General features: G+C 28.4%; 3 protein-coding genes and 1 pseudogene across 3 annotated transcripts; all 4 read left to right on the top strand.

Annotated features, from left to right (window-relative positions):
- Positions 1 to 606: 606 nt before the first annotated feature.
- On the top strand, positions 607 to 15,898 carry LOC140673461 (uncharacterized). The gene is made up of 18 exons (XM_072906442.1): positions 607 to 762; positions 828 to 944; positions 1,108 to 1,225; positions 3,193 to 3,454; positions 3,641 to 3,763; positions 3,835 to 3,925; positions 4,025 to 4,161; positions 4,316 to 4,448; positions 4,533 to 4,578; positions 13,471 to 13,619; positions 13,706 to 13,825; positions 13,986 to 14,103; positions 14,178 to 14,442; positions 14,676 to 14,792; positions 14,960 to 15,050; positions 15,194 to 15,330; positions 15,405 to 15,537; positions 15,605 to 15,898. The coding sequence occupies exons 1-18, from the start codon at positions 619 to 621 to the stop codon at positions 15,653 to 15,655; spliced, it is 2,352 nt and encodes a 783-aa protein (XP_072762543.1). The 5' UTR covers positions 607 to 618; the 3' UTR covers positions 15,656 to 15,898.
- LOC140673382 (uncharacterized) lies at positions 5,591 to 8,788 on the top strand. Its single transcript, XM_072906334.1, has 9 exons — positions 5,591 to 5,755; positions 5,912 to 6,028; positions 6,189 to 6,306; positions 7,102 to 7,363; positions 7,559 to 7,681; positions 7,832 to 7,922; positions 8,008 to 8,147; positions 8,383 to 8,515; positions 8,585 to 8,788. The coding sequence occupies exons 1-9, from the start codon at positions 5,612 to 5,614 to the stop codon at positions 8,636 to 8,638; spliced, it is 1,182 nt and encodes a 393-aa protein (XP_072762435.1). The 5' UTR covers positions 5,591 to 5,611; the 3' UTR covers positions 8,639 to 8,788.
- LOC140673375 (odorant receptor 22c-like) lies at positions 9,188 to 12,800 on the top strand (annotated as a pseudogene).
- A 3,459-nt stretch (positions 15,899 to 19,357) lies between the features above and the next one.
- On the top strand, positions 19,358 to 22,704 carry LOC140673381 (uncharacterized). The gene is made up of 9 exons (XM_072906332.1): positions 19,358 to 19,757; positions 20,120 to 20,239; positions 20,343 to 20,460; positions 20,532 to 20,796; positions 20,890 to 21,015; positions 21,124 to 21,214; positions 21,772 to 21,908; positions 22,020 to 22,152; positions 22,242 to 22,704. Exons 1-9 carry the CDS (start codon positions 19,617 to 19,619, stop codon positions 22,290 to 22,292), a joined length of 1,182 nt encoding a protein of 393 aa, XP_072762433.1. The 5' UTR covers positions 19,358 to 19,616; the 3' UTR covers positions 22,293 to 22,704.
- The last annotated feature ends 665 nt before the right edge of the window (positions 22,705 to 23,369 follow it).

Raw genomic sequence — 23,369 nt, forward strand, 5'->3', positions numbered from 1 at the left:
TAAATTGCATAATTAATTAGAAAAATTAATTGACTTAACGAATCATCAATTGATTTTACTGTAAAAGTTGACATCTTGCGCCAAATTTATAGGTATAAAAAATTATGTAAAAAAGCCAGAATTATATGGTAAAAAGTGAAGTAACTGTGTACGAAAAGCGTTCTTGGAACTTTACTTTGTAAATACACTGTACTTTTGTAAAAAAAAAAATTACGAATTTGTGCACATGGTCAGTATAGTTTCACTTGACTATTCGGTGCGATCACGACTATTCTTTACATCTTCCAATATGTTTTTTGATACGTTCCATATATTCGTATTTAAACTGAGAAATATTTCTGAAAGGGTCAGCTTGTCACGATCAATGAAACGTTGTCAATTCCAGCTTATGTTGCATGTTATACTTACGCGAGACACATATTTATTACATCTATCAGTTACGGAAACTCGCATGATTGCTATGACGGAAGTTCCGAGAAAGAGAGAGAAAGAGAGAAAAAGGGGGATAGCGATGTTTAAATATTAATTCATCTTCTGTTGCGGGGAAAATTTCAAGGGTAAGAGTCTCTCGGGCGATTCAAACGATATTTGTGCGTCGAAGGGAAATTATTTCAAAATATGGAATCTAATATAGATTACTATTACAATCTCAATAAAAGATTTTTGTCGTTTGTCGGTCAATGGCCGTATCAAAAGCCAAAAGAGCAACGGGTTTTCTTGCTTTTATTTCTCTTCATTGTAATTAACGGGATGATTACACAGGTAATTAAACATTTTTTTGTGTGGATTTAAGCTTCGTTGAAGTTACGAACAACTTTGTTTTACAGATAGCACAATTTGTCTTTTGCGAAGACGCGCAATGTGTTTATGAAACTTTACCTCCACACATGTTAGCAGTAATGGTATTGGTGAAAATATTTACATTTTATTTTAACAAACGAAAGGTAGAGTAGCAATTGATTGTTTTATTAATATATCGATTGTTTCTAATTCTCTAAGCTATTGTATACAAATAAAATTTTCCTGCAAAATTTCAGCTTAAGATATTGTTATGGCGATTGACGATATTGTATCCGAGTATTTTAAATATATCGGTAATACTTGCAGATTAAAGTTCTTACAGATCGCTTGTTCATAGACTGGGATATGTTTGAGAGTCAAGATGAACGTGAGATTATGAGAAGATATGCTCTTACTGGCAGGTGGTACACGGTGATATACGCTTGTAAGTAATCTTTTTTTTTTTTTTTTTTTTAATTAGATTAAAATATATTTTATAGTCAAAAATATTACAAAACTCAAATTAATGATGTTATGCCTGAACATTTTTCTTGTGTCTATGATTACCTTTTTAAATTTGCGTTACATATATTAAAATTACCATTGTAATATGCAACTATCGTATTTTTAAAGGCTTTTTCAAACTAAAATATGTATTATTATTTGTTTACATTTTCTTTTTTGTATAATTCTTAAAATCTACTCTTTTATAATTTATATAATTTTTTAGCATTTTTTAAATTTTTTCTGATTATATACATATATATATATATATATATAATCAGAAAAAATCTAAAAAATGCTAAAAAATTATATAAATTATAAGAGTAGATTTTAAAAATATATATACAGGGATGAAAAGTTACCTTTAAAAAGTAACTAGAAAAATTAAATAAAAAATATATTTTATTAAAAAATTAATAATTAAAATATTATTAAAATATCAATAAATTTTTTAAATATTTTGTTTTAAATTTGTAAAACCATAAATAACAAGGAAAAAAGTTTTTAAACACTCAAAGGTCAAATGAAAAAATTTTGGTTTGCATAAAATTTATAAGTATAGTCAAATACTTCTTACAATGTTGGCGCGTTCTACATATGGACCTATATGAATATTTGTTTATAATTAAAGATTAAATATATGAAAATAAAAATATAATATGTCATAAATAAGTTCTATATATAAAAAATAACGATAAAAGTAACTGTTAAATTCGTTATCATTACTAAAAAAACATAACTACGTTACTACTACAGTTACAGAAAAAAAATAGTAACACCGTTATCACTTCGTTACCAAAAAAAAAAAAAAAAAAAAACTATAACCGTAACCGCCTTACAAGTAACGCGTTACTTCCCAACCCTGTATATATATATATATATATATATATATATATATATATATATGCTTTTAATATTTTTAACTCATACCATTCAAGTATGAAATAAAAATATTTCTGTAGTATTAGACAGGGTGTCCGATAGCTCGCGCAACACCCTTTAAGGGAAGGTAGAGAGTGTTATTCTGAACAGAAAAGTCCTGTATCATTTTGCGATTTGCGCAATAATTATTAAACTGTTAATTAAAAACGCTCAGCGAATGATATTATATATACTTACAAAGTGTCCGGTAATAATCGCCCCACCTCTCTAGCACTAATAGAGCAGGTCAAACTGAACATAAAAGTCCTCTATCATTTTGCGATTTGCGCAATAATTATTAAAATATTAATTAAAAACGCTCAGCATATGCTGAGTGCTATATACGGCGCGCGCTCATATGCTAAGGGTTTTTGATTAATATTATAATAATTATTGCGCAAATCGCAAAATGGTAGAGGACTTTTATGTTCAGTTTGACCTGCTCTATTAGTCCTAGAAGGTGGGGCGATTATTACCGGACACTTTGTATATATATATATATATATATATATATAATATCGTTCGCTGAGCGTTTTTAATTAATAGTTTAATAATTATTGCGGAAATCGCAAAATGATACAGGACTTTTCTGTTCAGAATAACACTCTCTACCTTCCCTTAAAGGGTGTTGCGCGAGCTATCGGACACCCTGTATATCTTATTGCTAGTTTAACGTTGTTTATTACACAGTTAGTTTATTACATAAACAAAATATTTATTTTCACTCAAAAATATATAGCTGATCTCTACAAATTAAATTGTGCTTAAAGATTAAACATTCATTTGAATTACAAAAGAATCGAGTATTGCTGATTATCTGTCTTATATAATAAAAAAAATCGAGAGATTTTTTATGACGATAAAATATAAAATTTTAGTAATAGAATTTTTCACAAAATAAATATTATAAATATAGAGATATGTCAGTAATGTGCTTTAGAGTATATATTCGTTATTTTTTGATGATTTTTTTTGTCCTTTGTTTAGCCTATGTGTATATAGGTACCATGTCATTTGCAACAACCGCTCTCGTGCCACGCTTGTTGGACGTCGTGTTTCCTTTGAACACTTCACGCTCGACAATGTTACCATATCCGGCGTATTACTTCGTCAACGAGGAAAAATATTTCTATTATATTTTTTGCCATATGTCAGTTACCGCGGAATTAGGTTTGACTGGAATAGTCGCGCACGATTGCATGCTCTTTGTTTACATCGAACACGTTTGTGGGCTTTTTGCCGTGATTGGGTAATGATTCACCGTGATCTTTTATACTGGAATCGAACTAATTGTTGTATTGAGAAAATTAATAAAAAAATTCTCACCGAGAAAAAGACTAAATAACAGTTTTCAAGTTATTGTATATGTACGTTCGCTTGAGAGGCAGAAATTAATTTGAAAAATTTCACAAATATGTAAGTTACACATTTGCAGATTTCGATTTGAACATATATTGTATAAACATCATAATGAGAAAAACAGCTTGATTAGTTATTCGGATGGCGTGTATTACAAAAACATTAGATTTTCAATTCAAGCTCATCGAAAAGCCTTGCAGTGAGTATGTAATACCTATAATATATTTGAAAGAATCTTTATCATTATTTTGTCGTCTCTTCTTATCATAGGTTTGCAATCCTCCTTGAAAATGCGTTCACGATATCGTTCGGTATACAAATTTTGATAGTTACAGTTGGCATGAGCATTACTTTAGTACAAGTGAGTTATCTACAGTCTGAATACTTATGAGAGAGCTTTGCAAATTATAATATAGGTTTAAAGTTTAAAAAACATGACTTTACTTTGTCCGTATACAAGTTCTCGATGCAGTTGCACAATTTAACGGAAGCAATGAGGTACGTGGTTTTCCTTGTCGGTCAATTGTTCCACTTATTTTGCTTTAGCTTCCAAGGACAAAAGTTGATAAATCATAGTCTCGAAATTTGCGACAAAATGTAAGATAATACAAAAATTAACTGTATACCTTTTAAACCGATATATACGTATTACAATATTTGTATGATATCAATCACTTTTATATCAAAGCGATCAATTTCAATACTATATTGTTATATTCATTGCGCTCTGTACAATATGTTAGTTTTATAGCTTTCAAAGCTCGTGGTATGAAATACCCGTGAGTGCGCAAAGATTGCTGTTGATGGTGATGAGAAAAAGCATGGTAGCTAATACTTTGTCTGCCGGCAAGATATACATATTCTCCTTAGAAAGTTTCACGACGGTAAAGCAACCATCATAATAGATGCTACGATATCATAAAGATAAAAAAAGAAAGTGTAAAAATGTTTACCCTATTCTTATTTAGGTCTTGCAAACTTCAATGTCATATTTTACGGTTTTATCGTCCTTCAGCAATTAATCAACAACTGGCGGTTACAGTAGCATGTGTAACATGAAAAATATTTCACTTTGATCTGGTTTCCTGTGCCCTTGTAATTTACATATGCATACACAATTTGCATACGTATTGTAAGACTGCGCAGATAACTTTATTCTACACATAATTATATAGACACTATTATAATTATATAGTTTTAATAATAGAAATAATAAAATATAATCCATTTTAGACGATTTAATAAATTGCTAATAAAATTCGAGAAATATGTATTTACTATTTTCTGCACTGCATGTGTCGTAATGTCTTTTAATTTTTCAAACGTGTTTTCTCTATTGCACAACTTAAAAATATTTTATCCTGAATTTCGTTAGAAATTACAAATTATCAAAAGCTGCTTAAATAAATGTCACTTATATTCTACATATTAATATTTTTATTTCACAATACTCCTAAGTTACACAATGCTAGAAATTAATTAAATTATAGAATTACAATTACTTTTACTATAAAAGCCGACATCTTGCACTAAATTTATAGATATAAAAACCTATGTCGAAAAACCAGAATCATATAATCAAAAGTGAAGTAATGCGAAAATTGTTTGCAGAATTTTACTTTGTAAACACACTGTACTTTCGTAAAAAGAATTATGAACATTCACATAAGATGGGTATAGTATCATTTGACGTTTAGTGCGATGATTATTTTTTACGTCTTCAAGCACATCTTTTGTTCGATATATATATTTGTATTTAAAGAGAGAAACATTTCTCAAAGAGTCCGCTCGTCACGATCAATGAAACGTTGTCAATTCGAGCCTATGTTGCATGTTATACTTACGCGAGACACATATTTATTACATCTATCAGTTACGGAAACTCGCATGATTGCTATGACGGAAGTTCCGAGAAAGAGAGAAAAAGGGGGATAGCGATGTTTAAATATTAATTCATCTTCTGTTGCGGGGAAAATTTCAAGGGTAAGAGTCTCTCGAACGATTCAAACGATATTTGTGCGTCGAAGAAAAACTATATTACAAAGCTATGGACTCTAATATAGGTTACTATTACGAGACTAATAAAAAATTGATGTCGCTTATCGGTCAATGGCCGTATCAGAAACCGAATGAGAAACGGCCTCGCTTGATTCTGCTTATCATAATTATATGTAACGCGCTGGTTTTCCAGGTAATACGTTAACTGTCATTAAAAAAACTTTTTTTAGTTTTAAGCCATTTTATTGAGATCTTTCAACGAATTATATTTCAATGAATAGATTTATTAAATTTTTTAGTATCATGCATTTTTCTTTCGCTCGTTTTCCCGTTAATTTTCATTTTTCAGATAACACACTTTTTCGTATGCGAAGACGCGCAGTGTTTCTATGAAACTTTAGCTCCATGCATGTTAGCAATAGTAGCATTAATAAAATTATTTACCATTTATTTTAATAACCATAAGGTAAGAGTATTTGAATTATATATATATGTGTGTACATACATATATAATACACATTTAATTCTAAACTATAGAATATGAATAGAATCTTTTCTGCAACAATTTAAATTATTATGGCATGTGACGATATGCAAGATTTTAAATATATCGAAAATACTTGCAGATTAAAGATCTTACAGATCGCTTGTTTAAAAATTGGGATATGTTTACGAGTAAGGAAGAACTCGATATTATGAAAAAATATGCTGAGACTGGCAAGTGGTATTCGTTAGCATATGTTTGTAAGTAATCTTTTTTATTTCAATTAAAAATATTTTTTATAATACTGAATATTATAGAATCCCGATTAATTATGCCTGAGGATCTTTATGTACATGAGGATATGTAGAAAAAGAATTTACTTGTCTGTGATTATTTTTTTTTATTTACATATAAAATAATATTGTCCTATTAATTGCCAATGCACTTGTTGTGTTTTTAAATTCGCGCCTCGGATTTAAATTTACATTACTTCTTTCGAATCCTAAGTTGGAAAACTTTAGCCAAATATTATTTTATAATTTATTTTAATGTATATTTTTAATCTCATTAATAAGTTAACGTGCTGCTTTTTAAATTATATTTTCCTATTTATTTTACTAAAATGTATTTCTTTGAAACTTTTATAATTTTTCAACATTTTAACTAATAACGCAAACATACTTTTAATATATTTTAAATGATACTATTTAACAGAAAGAGAAAGAGAGAGAGAGAGAGAGAGAGAGAGAGAGAGAGAGGGGAGTATACAAAAATTTTTCATAAAGAAAAATATTTTGTTGAAGAATATGTCTTTGCAAGAATTATGAAATGTTCAAGATTAAGCATATATTTTGTGTTACAAAAACATTAAATTTGGCGACTATTTTATCTGTGTGCGGATGTTTATATAAAGAAATATAAATATAGATATTTTCAAAATAAAATGACAAAATACAAAATATAAAATATAATACAACATTAAAAAAAATAATATAAAAAATTAAAAAAAATGTCTTTTATCTCTTTTTAACAAACAAATTTTGTTTTTATTATAGATTATGTTCTTGGAGGTATTGTCATATTTGCATCAACCTCTCTTCTGCCACAAATGTTAGACGTCGTGTCTCCTTTGAATACTTCCCGTCCGGTAATGTTAATATGGCCGGCTTATTACTTCGTTGATGAGGAGAAATATTTTTACTACATTTATTGCCACATGTTATTTTGCCTGTTATATGGTATAAATTCAATAGTCGCGCACGATTGCATGCTCTTTGTTTACTTGGAACACGTTTGCAGTCTTTTCGTTGTGATTGGGTAATATTTTAAGCCATAATTAATTACAGTAGAATCGATAATATCGTATTGAGAAAATTAATAAAATACTCCATCGAGAACGAGTTAATAAAATAGTTTTAAAGCTATATTTCATGTTTATTTGAACGGTAGAAATTAATAATTAATATTATAAAAATTTACAAATATTAAAGTTACGTAATTAATATTTTGCAGATTTCGATTTGAACATATGTTGTATAAAAATAATAATGTGAAAAATATAAGGATTAATCATCCAAATGACATGTATTGCAAAAACATTATGTTTATAGTTCAAGCTCATCGAGAAGCCTTGCAGTGAGCATGTAGTAATTTTGTCATGTGTTTCTTTTATTAATTTTTTAAGGCCTAATAATAAACAATCTTTAATATTCGCGATAGATTTTATTATTTTATATTTTAATAAATAATATTTAGCTATTATTTTCATGTTTCTTTTTACCTTAGATTTGTAATGCTTCTTGAAAGTACTTTTTCATTGTCGTTTGGTTTACAAATGTTGATGGTAATAGTAGGGATGAGCATTACTCTAGTACAAGTGAGTTATTTACAATTCGATAAATATGAACTCTGAAACATATAATACAGTTTTTTAAAATATGATCTGCGTGTGTGTATTCAAGATCTCGATACAGTTGCAAAACAATTTAACCATATTAATAAGATATTTGTTACTCATTGGTGGTCAATTGTTCCACTTGTTCTGCTACAGCTTCGAAGGACAAAAATTGATAAATTATAGTTCCGAAACTGGTGATAAGATGTAAGATAATGTTAAATCCGAAGTAATTTAGCGGTACACTTTTTTTATCAATATAGAAAGTTTATTATGCCTATAAAATATTTAAATTATTATACATAAAATATATTACTTTATTTTCTCTCTCGAAATATTATAAATTATAAGACAAATATCCCGAAATATTATAAATTCACGAGAATTTAATCTCTTCTTTTGCGACTATAATTATATTCTTACTTTGCGTATAATTTTCTAGATATAATGGCTCGTGGTATGAAATGCCCGTGAGTGCGCAAAAATTGCTGATAATGGTGATGAGAAAAAGTCTCGAAGCTAGTGTTTTTACTGCTGGCAAGATATATATATTTTCTTTAGAAAGTTTCACGACGGTAAATAATCGTAATAAATATTAAGATATTAAGTAAAATTTGTAAAAATTTTTATTTATTTCTACTTAGGTCTTGCAAACTTCGATGTCATATTTTACGGTACTAACATCCATGAGCGAATAAATCAACAGCCGATGATTATAGTATCAACAGTACAGTATAACGTAAAAAATTTCTGGTATCTTTGATATATTTCACAGGAATATAATGTTCCAATGTTATATTGGATAGCGAAAAACTATATATATTTATATTCGGTATAATTTAATATATGAAACACACATATGCAAAAAAATAATAAAATGTTATTTTGTTAAAAATATTACGATCTATTTGTTTCATGCTTTTTCTTCCTCTGCTCATGCAGTAGTATTTTAATAATGTGGATTACCGCATTGCATTTTTTTCTCGAAGAGAACTCTTATCGCACGCAACAGTTCAATAGCCGATATTATTTTCGTGATATTATTTTGCTCTGATCGATCTGTCTTCAGGAGGAAAGCCTCTTGGGCGACAGCCCCGCTCATCGATGAAGTATTTCTTTACATTATATTTAGCGTCAATGGAACAAATACTATATGTTTGTCTATAAGATACATGTGTCAGCCGTTAATCTACATGACATGCATGGAACTGTTTTGCCAAAATCAAATGTATATAATTTCATTGTTATGAATATGCAGTTTTATTTCTATGATAGGAGGTATATATTCTTCATTTTTATTTTAGAGAATAAGCTACAAGCAGTCGTACAAAGATTCGTAAGTCGAGTCTTGCAGTGCCGCAGTGTCTCTTGAAAAATTATGGATGCTACTCGGAAGCATTACTACAATATTGTTTACATAATATCGTCGCTCGTTGGTATTTGGCCGTTTTTGAAACCAAGAGCAAGAATATTTCGTCTTACTTTATTGACAATAACTACATTAACTATTTACGTTCCTCAGGTAAATCGATATGCATCTAATTTGATCAACGCACCCAATTTTTTGACAAAGTTGGGAATAATATTTTCAGATAGCGTATCAATTTACATGCAAGAAAGACCTGCACTGTATTTTTGAGGCGAGTACGTCGTGTTTGCTGTCGACTATAGCTATGTTAAAGGTGTACACATTTCAATTAAACATGAGTACGGTACGTTTTATGATCGCGATTAAGTATTCTCACAGAGTCAACTTTAAAAACCGCAGTAAAAAAATAGAAAAAGAAAAAGTTTCAATTTTCTCATTTAATGTTTTTGTTATACTTTTACCTTCATGGATTGTTTCTTAAAGTGATAAGAAAAAAATTTGCTAATTAATCGATGCTTACTAGATTAAAAACCTTAGCCGACAACTGTTCGTGGATTGGGAGGAAGCCAGAAGTCTCGAAGAGTATGAAATAATGAAGTCGTATGCTCAGAGTGGTCGACGGATCTCTCTGATATATTCAAGTGAGAAGTGACAAAAAGGATGTTATATACATATACATATATGTTGCATTTTCGCGATCCGACATTGCATTTCTGTCTTTCGTAAATCTTACTTTGTACATTGCAGTATATTGCTGAATGGCGGTATTTACGTTTATGTCAGTGTCCCTTATACCGTTCGTATTCGATATCGTATCGCCTCTCAATCAATCCCGTGCCGTGCTACCACCGTATCCGGGATACTACTTTGTGGACCTTCGTGAATATTTCTTGCAAATTTTCTGGCATTCCCTCGTGGCCTGGCAGATCCTTATGACCGGAATAATCGCTCACGATTGCATGTTCGTGACTTACGTCGAGCATATTTGCAGCATGTTTGCCGTGACTGGGTAAGAAAATGACATGTTATTTATATATACACTACGCAAAAAAAATTGAAGGGCCACTTTCTTCCATATAAAAAAAAAGCCAATTTTCAAGTAGTTGCAAATTTCTTAAAAATAATCGGAATAAGATAAAAAGTGTTTTAAAGCTTAAAGTTTCTAGTTGTAGAATAAATGAATTTCAATTCTGTTTGTTACAAAATTACGTTGTAAGAAAGCAACGTCCGTCATTGAACAAATTTTTCAAAAGTTTGTTCAAGAATACCGAGTTAAAAAAAATCCTAGCCTGGTTTAATTAAAGAGCAGAATTTTAGCTTTAATTTCTTTTCTTAATGTTCTATGATTTTTTTGAGATATTTATTATTAAAGCAAAATCGAGCTATTGACTTTGAACTCTTATAACTAGTGAAAAAATGATCGTACAATAATTTAAGTTTTCGAAATTTACAGAAAAAAAACTTAACACTTTGGTCTTTTATACGAGTAACTTGAATGTTTTAATTTATAAATGTTTAATCTTTGAACATTTTATAATTCTTGTAAAGACATATTCCTCAACAAAAATAAATATTTTTCTTTATAAAAAATTTTTTTACTTGTAAATGTTGTAGAGTTCATGAAAATTTTAGCGTTGTTCCGTTTTATTGATTTAAATAAAAAAGATAAAAATGCAATTTTTACTTGATTTTTAAGTAACAATTACGCTTTAAAATGAATAATAATTGAAAAACCGTAAAAGCATTTTAAAGTGCTAATTTTTCTCTTTAAATTACTTTTTTAATTATTGTAAATTTTTTTACTAGTTATAAGCGTTCAAAGTCAATACTTTGATTTTGCTTTAATTATGAATATCTCGGCGAAAAAAATCATAAAACATTCGTTAAAAAAAGAAATTAAAGCTATAACTCTACTCTTTAACACCCAATTAATTAAATTTAGGATTTTTTTCACTTGGTATTTCTGAACAAACTTTTTAATGATTTATTCAATTAACAAACCTCGCTTTCTTACAATGTTATTTTGTAACGAATAGAGAGAATTAAAATTCATTTAAAGATTTTAAAACTAGAAACTTCAAGCTTTAAAATGCTTTTTTATTGATCTTATTTCGATTATTTTTAAAGAAGTTGCAACCACTTGAAAATTGGCCTTTTTTTTATGAAAAAACCTTTAATTTTTTTTACCTAATGTATACATATATATATATATATATATATATATATATATATATATAATCTGGAAAATGTCAATAAAATCGATGAATCGTACGAATTGTTAACAGATTTCGTATGGAACGTTTATTCTGTAATGGTGATGAACCGAAAGAGATCATTGATTTGAACGATAGGTATCGTAAAAGAATTGCGTTTATCGTGCACACACATCGAAAATCTTTAAAGTAAGTGTATAAGAGTAAAATCTAACATGTGTGTTTATTTATTTAAAAAAAATACTCAGAAGCGCTAATTTATTTTATGCTTATCTCACTTTTCATTTGTCTTAGATTCGTGGAACTTTTAGAAAAAACCTTCACTGTACCTTTTGCCGTACAAATGTTGATAATAACAGTAGAGATGAGCATTACTTTATTACAAGTATTTATTAATTTATTATAAAATCGTAACTTAAAACCTGCAAAAGATTCAAACATTGGACTTTTTTATATTAAAGATCTCGCTGCAAGACGGCAATTTGCTGGAATCAATAAGATACGTATTATATGTGATTGGTCAATTGATCCATTTATTCCTCCTCAATTTGGAGGGACAAAAATTGATAGATCACAGTCTTGAGACATGTGATAAGATGTAAGACGTTTGTTCTTGAATTATTCAAAAAATAAAAATTATGTAAATAATAATAAATATTAATAATAATAATAATTATTATTATTTATTATTATTTATTTAATTTTTATTTATTTTTTGAAAAATAATTATTACTAATAATTATTAATAATAATTGGTATGTTTATTAAATAAATTCGGATTTCTGTTATTTTGCATTAGCTCGTGCGTTTTTGTAACATTGCAGATACAACAGCGCCTGGTATAAAGCATCTGCAAAATCGCGAAAGCTACTTATACTGATGATGATGAAATGTCTTCGACCGTGCTTTTTAAGCGCCGGCAAAATTTACATTTTTTCTCTGGAGAGTTTCACCGCGGTAAAGCATACATAATTGTCACAAATCCCACTTGAAAACTTTTTTAATATGCGTTGTATATGTGTGTATGCGTGTGTATATGTGTATACGTATTTTATTTCATAGGTTCTACAAACTTCGATGTCATACTTTACAGTGCTCGCTTCTATTTAACAACTTGCGATATCTCATTTGGCAATTAATATTTTAAACCCATGTATCTCGAAAATACTATATTATACATCATTTTTATATTTATTTTTATATTTATAATTACTCAAATTTGTTAATCACGTAATATTTCAAATTTACATATCTAACTTGTAAAAGCCTCTCGAGTCTTCTCTTATCTTCAAGATATATTGTAATTATAGTTTTTTAATCAGACTTTCAAAAATATTTTCTTGAAAAATTATACCACAATTCTATTATTTTTGTTTTTATTATTCCGATTAATAATCGAGTGATGATGAAGCGATTCATCTCATCAGAATATCATCAATATCTAATAATGATTTATACAAAGTACCCAATATATTCTTAGAAAATAAAAAATATAAAAATCGCAGCTTGTGTCAAATGTTTCTTTAAAAAAATAAAATATATGTGTTAATATCACACAGGACAGGAATAGAGAAAGAGAGATCGGTTACATAGCAATTTCGATACTTCACATTTCGCAATATTCTACATAGATACTATAGCACTTATATCCCGCCGTTAAATTGCATATTCGGAAAAAATTCATTTACTTGGAAATTCTGATCGATACGCGCAACAGAAACCCATTTCGCCCATCGACAGGCTTTTATTCGCATCGACATTGTACACGTTACGAGGCATGACACGTGAAATTAAAGGTTTCCGATGCGTGGTATTTTCACATGACATTTTATTCTCCCACTGAAATATTGATTCATCCCTTTTTTTCGAAAATTAAACTGTAGAGCTGTAGTCGACTGTGCGCCGTCGTAAACGAAAGACTCCTCTGAAAAAGTATAAGTACCGTTAGGGAATATGAAGTCCGTTTGGAATTATTATTACAGTATGACGAAGAGAATGCTATTATATTCCGGTCAGTGGCCTTATCAGAGAAGAAAAGAGAGATTACTCCGAGTGACTGTGATGACTATGACTTCGCTTTCTATGATAGTTCCACAGGTTGCTGTTTTTTTTTCTAATAATAAAAAAATTAAATTTGAAAAATAGTGTTCAATTTAAACACGTGATTTTAACGATTTTTTTAGATTGGCAAGTTCATTCAGTGCAACAAAGATGTGCAATGCATTTTAACGATTGTGCCGACGCATCTATTTCAACTTGTGGTTGTAGTGAAATTATATTCCTGCCAATTTAACAATCGCAAAGTAAAGATATGAAAATTTATATTTTTATACCATTTTTTTATCAATGAAAATTTATATTGATAAAAAAATTCTTTTTAAGATTTTAAGATCGCGCTCATCAGAAATATCAATCTTTCTCAAATTAATTATCTGATAAAATTTACGCGAGATTTTTCTCTAGATTAAAGATCTCACCGATCAGTTGTTAAGCGACTGGAAAAGCTTGAAAACTCCAGAAGAATACGAAATTATGAAAACTTATGCTGCAAAAGCGAGACTGTTTTCTTTGATATATGCGTGTAAGGATAAAACAATCGATTCTGATTTTATATAAATATGACGAAAAGTGCACCATTTATTCCGTATGTTGCAGCATATTATTTTATAGCTGCTCCCGCATTTGTATTAATTAGCCTCACACCACAAATATTAGATATCGTGTTGCCACTCAACGAATCCCGCGATATATTATTGCCTTATGAAGCACACTACTTTGTTCGCGATGACACGGAATACTTCTATTACATTTTCTTCCACGCTCTTGTGGGTTTAGTAGTAGTTTGCTTTGGACTACTCGCGCACGACTGTATGATCCTGACTTATATCGAGCATGTCTGCAGTATTTTCGCCATAGCTGGGTAATAATTCGTGTAATAATTTTTTCTCTTACAATTTTTTTATATAATAAAATTTTTATATATAATAATTATATATAACATGTATTATTATTATATAAATAATATATAATATAATAATTATATATTATTTATATATATTTTAAAAAATATTTATATACATATATAATTATAATATAAAATTTTTATTATTTTATATAATAAAATTTAAGTCATATCTATATAAATATTTATAGATTTCGTTTCGAGAATTTGGCATATAATGAAAATATTAATGTACTAAATAATAATCTAGATAACATTTACAATAAAAAAATAGCGTTGTCCGTCCATGCACACTGGCGAGCTTTACAGTAAGTATGTAACAGAAGAGATGAATAAACGAATAAATCGGTTATTGAAAAAATATTTTCAAGACATTTTCTATAATTTTTCAAAATTTTGTAATAAATAAATAAATAACAAATAATTGAATAAATAAAAATAAGATGTTATCATACCATAAATTTGCTTGTCATAGATTCGCGGAACTTCTTGAAGATACCTTCTCTGTTACTTTCATCATACAAATATTGATAGTTACCATAGCGATGAGTGTTACCTTGCTAAAAGTACGTGCTTAATTTTTAAGAGTATTGAGCAGGTAAATTCGCGATTTTTGTACGCATTTCGAGAGTTAATCGAATCATTACTCATACGGTTGCAATTACCGCGAGAGTGTGAGAAATTAAAATGTATTTATCGCGTTCTCGAGATCGCAGCGCAATCAGACGACACTATGGAAGCAGTGAGATACATAGCGTTTGTTATTGGTCAATTGATTCATTTATTCTGCTTCAGTCTGCAAGGACAAAGACTGATAGACCACAGCCTACAAATGCGTGACAAGATGTAAGATATCAATTTCAATTGCAAAATATACATAGCGATATCGTTAAAGTGCGTCTACTATTGCAACATTACAGATATAATGGCTCCTGGTACAAAATACCCGTAAAATCGCAAAGGATGCTCCTACATGTGTTGAGAAAGTGTTTGCAGCCAAATTTTTTGAGCGCCGGCAAGGTTTATATTTTTTCTCTGAAGAGTTTTACTACGGTAAAAAATAGATTTTTATGAACATTCTGATACTATAACGTATTTCTTTAATCTTCCTATTTTGAAGGTACTACAGTCTTCGATGTCGTATTTTACCGTTCTCGCATCCTTCGAATAATTAATGATCAATAATTGCTTGTGGATAGTATTTCTGTACAAACACAATAATATGTCATAAAATAGACAACAATTTTTTAATTACATTATAGAATTATAATATGTGCATACATAAAAAAAAATTATTCCGTTAGCTCTGCACTTATACATATATATATATATAATTAAAAAATTGTTTAAATATAATTCTAAACTTTTATTGTTTCACAAACAAAGTCAGAAAGATACCTGCTTGAAAAGGAAATGAACAGCGTTAAATAATGATGGTAAGAAAAAAAATGTTTAAAGTATTGATATTTTTTTTCTATTTAAAAATTTTATAAATAAAGCATATCAAATTATGAAAACAAATTTTGTTCAAAAATTTCCTTAATAATACACGGTTTGGTTTTCAAATTTTTTTAAATGTCTCATTTTACGACACACACGTACTTTTAACGACTCGCGATATTTCTAAATCCACTAATAAAGTTTGCACATCCACAGATCTTGAAAACAATACACTACTTTTAATTTGTATATTATAATTATATACTTTTATTAATCATGTAATATTTTATATTTATATATACATTTCATAAAATTTTTTATAGTGTCACTGTTAATCATAGTTTTTTCCAAGAATATTTATCTCAAATTTGCTATAACTTTTCTATTTTTGTCTCCATTATTTCTAGCAATCATTATCTGAGAAGTCACTTTACGTATCCGTTCAGAATTTGATAATGTATTACGCTGTTCTTTAAATTATTTGTATTTAAAAAAAGATCGTTAATGTAAGATACTTTTTTAAGAGAATAAATATGCGTGTAAACATTATACGTCAATTGTTATTTTGTATGATACATTTCGTAATAATCTATATATACATAGACACCGTAAAATTTTTTTCCCATGAATAAATACATCTAGTCGGAACTTATCCTATAATATTAAAAAATCGATACGTTTTGCACGGCAGAAAATACCATTCATTGATAGGCATCCATTAACATGTAGGGTAAACTCGGGTAAGATGACCATAGTTTTTTAAAATGCAAAAAACATACTTTTATTTTTGTTATTTTTCAATTTTTCAAAATGTTTGGCATATTATCTTTACTGAAGCTTAAATTACGTAATATTATCGAAATTAAAAGGAAAATATTTAATAGAAATTTTATATTATCAAGGTAGTTCAACATAAGCATTGGTCATCTTACTCAACTTTTAAGGAAAAGATGACCATAGTGACGGAAAGATGGCCATAATATTTATAAAAATATAGTAAATACGAAAATAAAAATTATAGGTCATATAACAATTTACATATCTTTATAATATCTAACGTCGATTACGATAACTGTAATTTATTCGACGTTATAACAGTTTTTAGTGGGCAAATTAAAAATGTTGCAGATAGTCAAAAGTAAAAATATGATATAAGATTCACAATATCGTTATTTCGAACAATGTATGCACATAAACTACTGTAAATATCGATTATCTTTGATAATGACTAAAAAAGCGCACTGTGTAGTAATTATTGAAAAAATTACAGTCTATGGTCATCTTTTTCCGTATGGTCGTCACACCCTAGTTTACCCTACATTAAACATATGTACCTATGTTAGAACGGTGCGGGATACAATTTTTTCGACGTACAGTATTTTTATTCTCCCTCCCTAGTATATTCATTCGTTCCTTGCTGTGAAAAACGAGGCGAAAAATTTAGTCAATTGCGCGCTGTCGAGGACGTAATATTCCTTTGAAAACTATGGACTCTGTCTGGAATTATTACTACAGTGTTACCAAGAAAATGCTATTGTTAGCTGGCCAATGGCCTTATCAAAGAGTAAAATTGTTATATTTATTTAGGAATTTTATATCTATTTGATTGTAAAATTAAATTCAACATTTCTTTGATTAAAACGTGATGTACAAAACATTGAGCTCTATTATGTACAAGAAAAGACGTTTCTAGGTGGGAAGAGTAATTCAATATGGCAGAAACGTGCAATGTATTTTAATGGGTATACCGACCTATGTATTTAGTGCACATTGTTATTATGGTAAAGTTATATGCGTGTCAATTTAATAGAAGGAAAGTATGATATAATAAGAAAATTTATAAGAAATAGATTTTTAGAGTTTCTCTGAAGAATATTTATGATCGCAAGTTTTTAAATTATTATTTAACAAAATTCAATACTGTGTACTTCAGATTAAACATCTCACTGATCAATTAAGTCTCGATTGGAAAAATTTGGAAAGTCCGGAAGAATACGAAATTTTGAAAACATATGCGGCAAAAGCGAGATTGTTCTCTTTAATTTACTTATATTATTAATTTAGAGTAAGATTAATTCGTATGTTTCTTCCTGTTTTTTTAAATATAAATTTTGGAAGCAAAATAATTTTTTTTGCTGGTTTACTGTTTAAATTCATGTAGATTTCATTTTCAAAATTTGGCACATAATACCGACACGAAGAATAATAATATAATATAGGCCATTATTTCTTTTATCTATAGTTCTTTTAAATTTTAAAAAAATCGGACTTCTCTCCATTGAAAGATCAATTTTCAAAAAATTAAAAAAAAATGAAACAGATTATATATGTGTATTTAAAGTATACAGTATGTAGTAACGTTATTAGCTCGAAAATGTGAAAATAAGAAAATTCAAATTGATAACTAATATAATATAAAATATCCATGAGATTACAAAATGATCGTTATACTAGTGATAATAAATAGTGTTTATATGTGATTGAATGCTCTAAAATCTATTAGTGTAGCTCAAGATATATATATTTTCTTTAGAGAGTTTTGACGCACGTGACAAAACATAACGTGGTATTCATATATCTCGATAAGATATGTGTAATAGAGAATAATATACAGCTCTTTTGTATTTTATTAATTTTTATGTTACAATTAAGTATTTTTTCTCTCTCTCTCTTCCGTGAATCACATAAACTCTCAAATATTTATCTTATAAATTTTTTTTAATCATTTATATCATAATTAATGGTGTGACACAAGTTCTTCCAAAAAACCCAAAGATTAACTAACAAATAGATTATCTGCTACAAAACATTTATACAAAAATTTAATAAATACAACTTTTAATTTTTGCGATTTTAAGTGATGATTAAGTATTTAAAATGATTTTATTCACCCACTTTAGAATCCCCGTTGAATCCCTCCCACCTAAAATAAAAAACCAATAGTTCACAATTATGAGCTAATTACGAGCTTTCGTATGCCATTAATTAAAAATTTTGAACTTGTCACAAAAGGCAGAAATTTAATTGTTTTTTTGTAGGAAGGCTGAGTCGACGTCCCCCTCACCACTTAAAAGTAAAAGTATTAAATCACTCTTTACGGTAGAATTAGAAAACTTTTTATTAACTTTTAAACTAATATAATTTTGATTTTTGAGCTCAATTCTTTTACGATAAAACTACTTCATATCTCCCCAGCATAAGAGAGAATAAAAAGAAAAGGTCGTATCGTCACGAATGCAAAATAGAAAATGCAAATTCTAAGACTAAAAAAAAAATTAAATACATATGTGCGTAATTGTAACATGTCAGACACCTTTTACATCACAATTTAGTATGATACGTTCCACAATATTTATGTATTGACATCGTAGCATTTACATCACATTATTAAATAATATTTAATGATCCAATGAATAGAACGTTAACGTCTAAATATATTTCTTTGAATATTATAAAATCGATATGTTCCGCGTAGTAGGATTCCACCTCTGCCTAATGACAGGTTGTCATTGCATACAATACATTGCATGCATTACGAAGCGTGACACGTAAAATTAAGGGTTTTCGATATGTAGTATTTTCATGGCGCTCTATTATTTTCCACTAAAATATTTATGCGTTTTTTACGGTGAATGAGAGGAAAAATTTAATCCACTACGCGTCGTCGAGAGTAAAGCATCGCTCAAAAAACTATGGAGTCTGTCTGGAATTATTACAGTGTTGTCAAGAAATTGTTATTGTTGTCTGGCCAGTGGCCTTATCAAAGGAAAAGAGACAAATGGGTTCGATTTACTTTCATGACTGCGATTATGATTCCTTTAATAATTACACAGGTTGCTATATTCACTTACAAAGGAATAGGTTTAAAAGTCGACTTTTACGTAAAATTTGCATGGTTTTTATAGTTTTTTTGGACGTAAAATCACGTAATAATAACACTAATTTGCTGAATGACATACTCACACGTATATGGTGTTTTAAATGAACTTTTTACGATTCTTACACATTTTCCGCACATTTTAACAGCAATTGAATGTTATCACGTGATTTTACGCTCAAAAAACCTAAAAAATCATGCAAAATTTACACCCCGTTGAGGAGTAAAAATCGACCACTATTCAATACATATTCCTTCTATCTAATTGCGAAAAATAACATTAAAAAAATTGTTTGATTCTGACATTAACATTTTCAGATAGGAAAATACATTCAATGTGATCGAAACATGCAATGTATTTTAAAGACTCTACCGTCGAATCTAACATCTTTTGTGATTTTAGTGAAGATATTCACCTGTCATTTTAATAGTAGCAAAGTATATAGATAATAAGAAAAATTTATAAATATTAATACAAGAAAAAATGATATATAATCTTCTATAATTATTTAACAAAATTTAATATTTGTTTTTACTTTAGATTAAACAGCTGACTGATCAATTACAAAACGATTGGAAAAATTTGGAAGGCCCCGAAGAATACGAAATTATGAAAACGTATGCAGCATATGCAAGATTGTTTACTTTAGCTCTTTGTTGTAAGGATAAATCGCTCTACTGTAATTTTACATATAACAAATCATAAATGATTTGTTTTGTTTTGTTGCAGACTATTTTTACATAGGTGCTCCCTCGTTTGCAGTATATTCCCTTACGCCAAAGCTATTAGATATAGTGTTACCCCTCAACGAATCCCGCCCTACAATAATGCCTCACGAATGTCATTATTTTGTTAAAGATGATTCAGAATATTTCTATTATATTTTCCTCCATGTTTTTATATCTATACTTATATTTATGATTCCTGTACTGGCGCATGATTGCATGGTTTTGGCTTACACCCAACATGTTTGCAGCATCTTTGCTATAGCTGGGTAAGATTAATTTGTATTTTTCTTCTCATTCTTTTAATAAAATAAGTTTAAGAAACATAATTAACTGCTGATTTATTCTTTAAATGCATGTAGATTTCGTTTTCAAAACTTGGCAGATAATATCGACATAGAGAATAATAATATAGATAAAGACTATCTAGATAAAGAGTATAATGAAAAATTAGCATCAGCCGTTTGTATACATTGGCAAGCTTTACAGTAAGTATGTAATCACATACTTTCCATATGTGTAAGAATAAAATTAATAAATGGTTATTGAAATAAATTCTCAATATATGTTTTAACAATAAGACTTATTTCTTACAGATTTGCGGAATTACTTGAAAAAACCTTCTCTTTATCTTTTTTCATACAAATGTTCTTAATTATCGTAGGAATGAGTCTTACTTTGCTGCAAGTACGTATTTAATTATTAAAAATATTGCAATAAACAATTCTACTTGCGACCAGGGCCATTTCAAATGGGGGTGCAAAGGGCGCAGCGCACCCGGGCGGCCGCTTATCGTCGGCGCGTCTTTCAAAGTAATCAACCAAAATAAAAAAAATTGAATAATAATGTATTTATTTAAATACATATTTTTTAAAATTATATATATATATATATATTTGTATTAATTTAACAATAAGTACAATTAGTGCAATGTTTATTAAGGTATACAAAAATTTTATTACTGTTCTCGTATTAGTATATATTATATATTAATATTTAATGTTCGCTCCCTAATAAATAAAATAACAATTAAAATTTTGCTCTACACATATTATTTTATATTTGAAAAACGCTTTTGCTGTCAATTATAAAAGGGCGGCGGCGGGACACTTTGCGCCCGGGCGCAACAAGCCCTTGAAACGGCCCTGCTTGCGACACTTGCACATTTTGAGAATCAAGTTATTTCTTACGTTTATATAATTATCCAACGAATAACAAATTAAAATATATTTATTACATTTAAGATGGTGGTACAATTAAACAACCTTGTTGAAGTATTGAGATATTTGGGATTTTTTTTTAGTCAATTGTTACATATATTCTACTTTAGTCTGCAAGGCCAAAGATTGATAGACCACAGTTTACAAATACATGATAAAATGTAAGATGACGATCCCAATTCTAAAATATATATTGTATAATTTCCGTGATCAATTAACAGTTAAAATAAAGAATGTGATTATTTTAATGCATTAATGTTGCAATATTACAGATATAACTGTGCCTGGTATAAAATATCCGTGAGATCGCAAAAAATGGTTATAAACATTTTGAGAAGAAGTTTGCAATCCAATATTATAACTGCCGGCAAGATATATGTTTTTTCACTGAAAAGCTTCATGACGGTAAAGAACAAATTTCCACTAATATTGTGATTATAACGTATATACTTTTATATAATTATTTTTTTCAAAAATTTACTCTTATTTCAAAGGTTCTACAATCTTCGGTATCATATTTTACCGTACTCTCATCCTTCCAGTAATCAATGGTCGATGAATTAAAATAGTATTTCTATACAAGCATTATAATGTTGCAAAAATAGATATCATCACAATGAAAATATACCGACTATTAATTATTATTTAAAAGAATTATTTTTTTTAGCAATGCTATTAAAATACCGCACATAATTTTAAATATTTTTGTTCTAAAAGTAAAACCAAACAGAAATCTGAGGATAAAGCACTGATTGTGTTGGAAAATAGAAATAAATAATATGAATATGCGCAGCTTATTTTGATAATAAATCAAACCTTTAAGTAATTAAAAGGTCTGAAAAAAGCTCACAACCGCAGTTATGTACGTTTACACATAAGAGAGTTCCACATTTTTTTATATTGATAAATGCACGCGCAATAAATAACTGTTAATTTAAATAATAATTGTAAGCTTTTTTAAAGCCTTTTAATTATTTGTAGGAAATAAATATATAAAAAAAATAATAAGTATAAAATTATCCATAAATATATAGTAACTACAGATTGCGCACTTTTTATTATTAATTATAAAGCAGTTTGTGCATCAAAATCAGAAAGAAAGCATACAGTTTTATGAAACTTTGTTTATGTCTTGTCAATTCAATTAGATGAAGAGAGAGACTTTTTATAGATATTTATAATTGTCTTAATTTTATTAGTAATTTGAGAAAAAAAGCTAGGTACCTCAAATTAAAATAAAAAATATATTACCTGCTATCAAAAATGCTTCTCAAAAACTTTATAAAAAATTATAATTTTACGTTATTTTTAACTTTCAGTTCTCGAGTGATTATTATTTAAAATGATTTTTTCCAGTTATTTTTTCCAGAATTCAATAATGTCTAACGCGGTTTTTAATATAATCTTAGAAAAAGAAGTTTAAAGAATGCGAATTCTAAAGAATAAAAAATAGAGTACCTACATATGTGCACGTGTAAATACAATGTATTGGAAATCGTCTACATAACAATTTAGTATGACATATATAGCTATATATTGACAACGTAGCATTTATATAGGGACCATTAATATATAATATAATTCAATCGACAGAGGGAGAACGTTAGAGTTAAAATATATGT

This window comes from Anoplolepis gracilipes, chromosome 14 (genome assembly GCF_047496725.1).
Source record: "Anoplolepis gracilipes chromosome 14, ASM4749672v1, whole genome shotgun sequence".
Classification (NCBI taxonomy): Eukaryota; Metazoa; Arthropoda; class Insecta; order Hymenoptera; family Formicidae; genus Anoplolepis; species Anoplolepis gracilipes.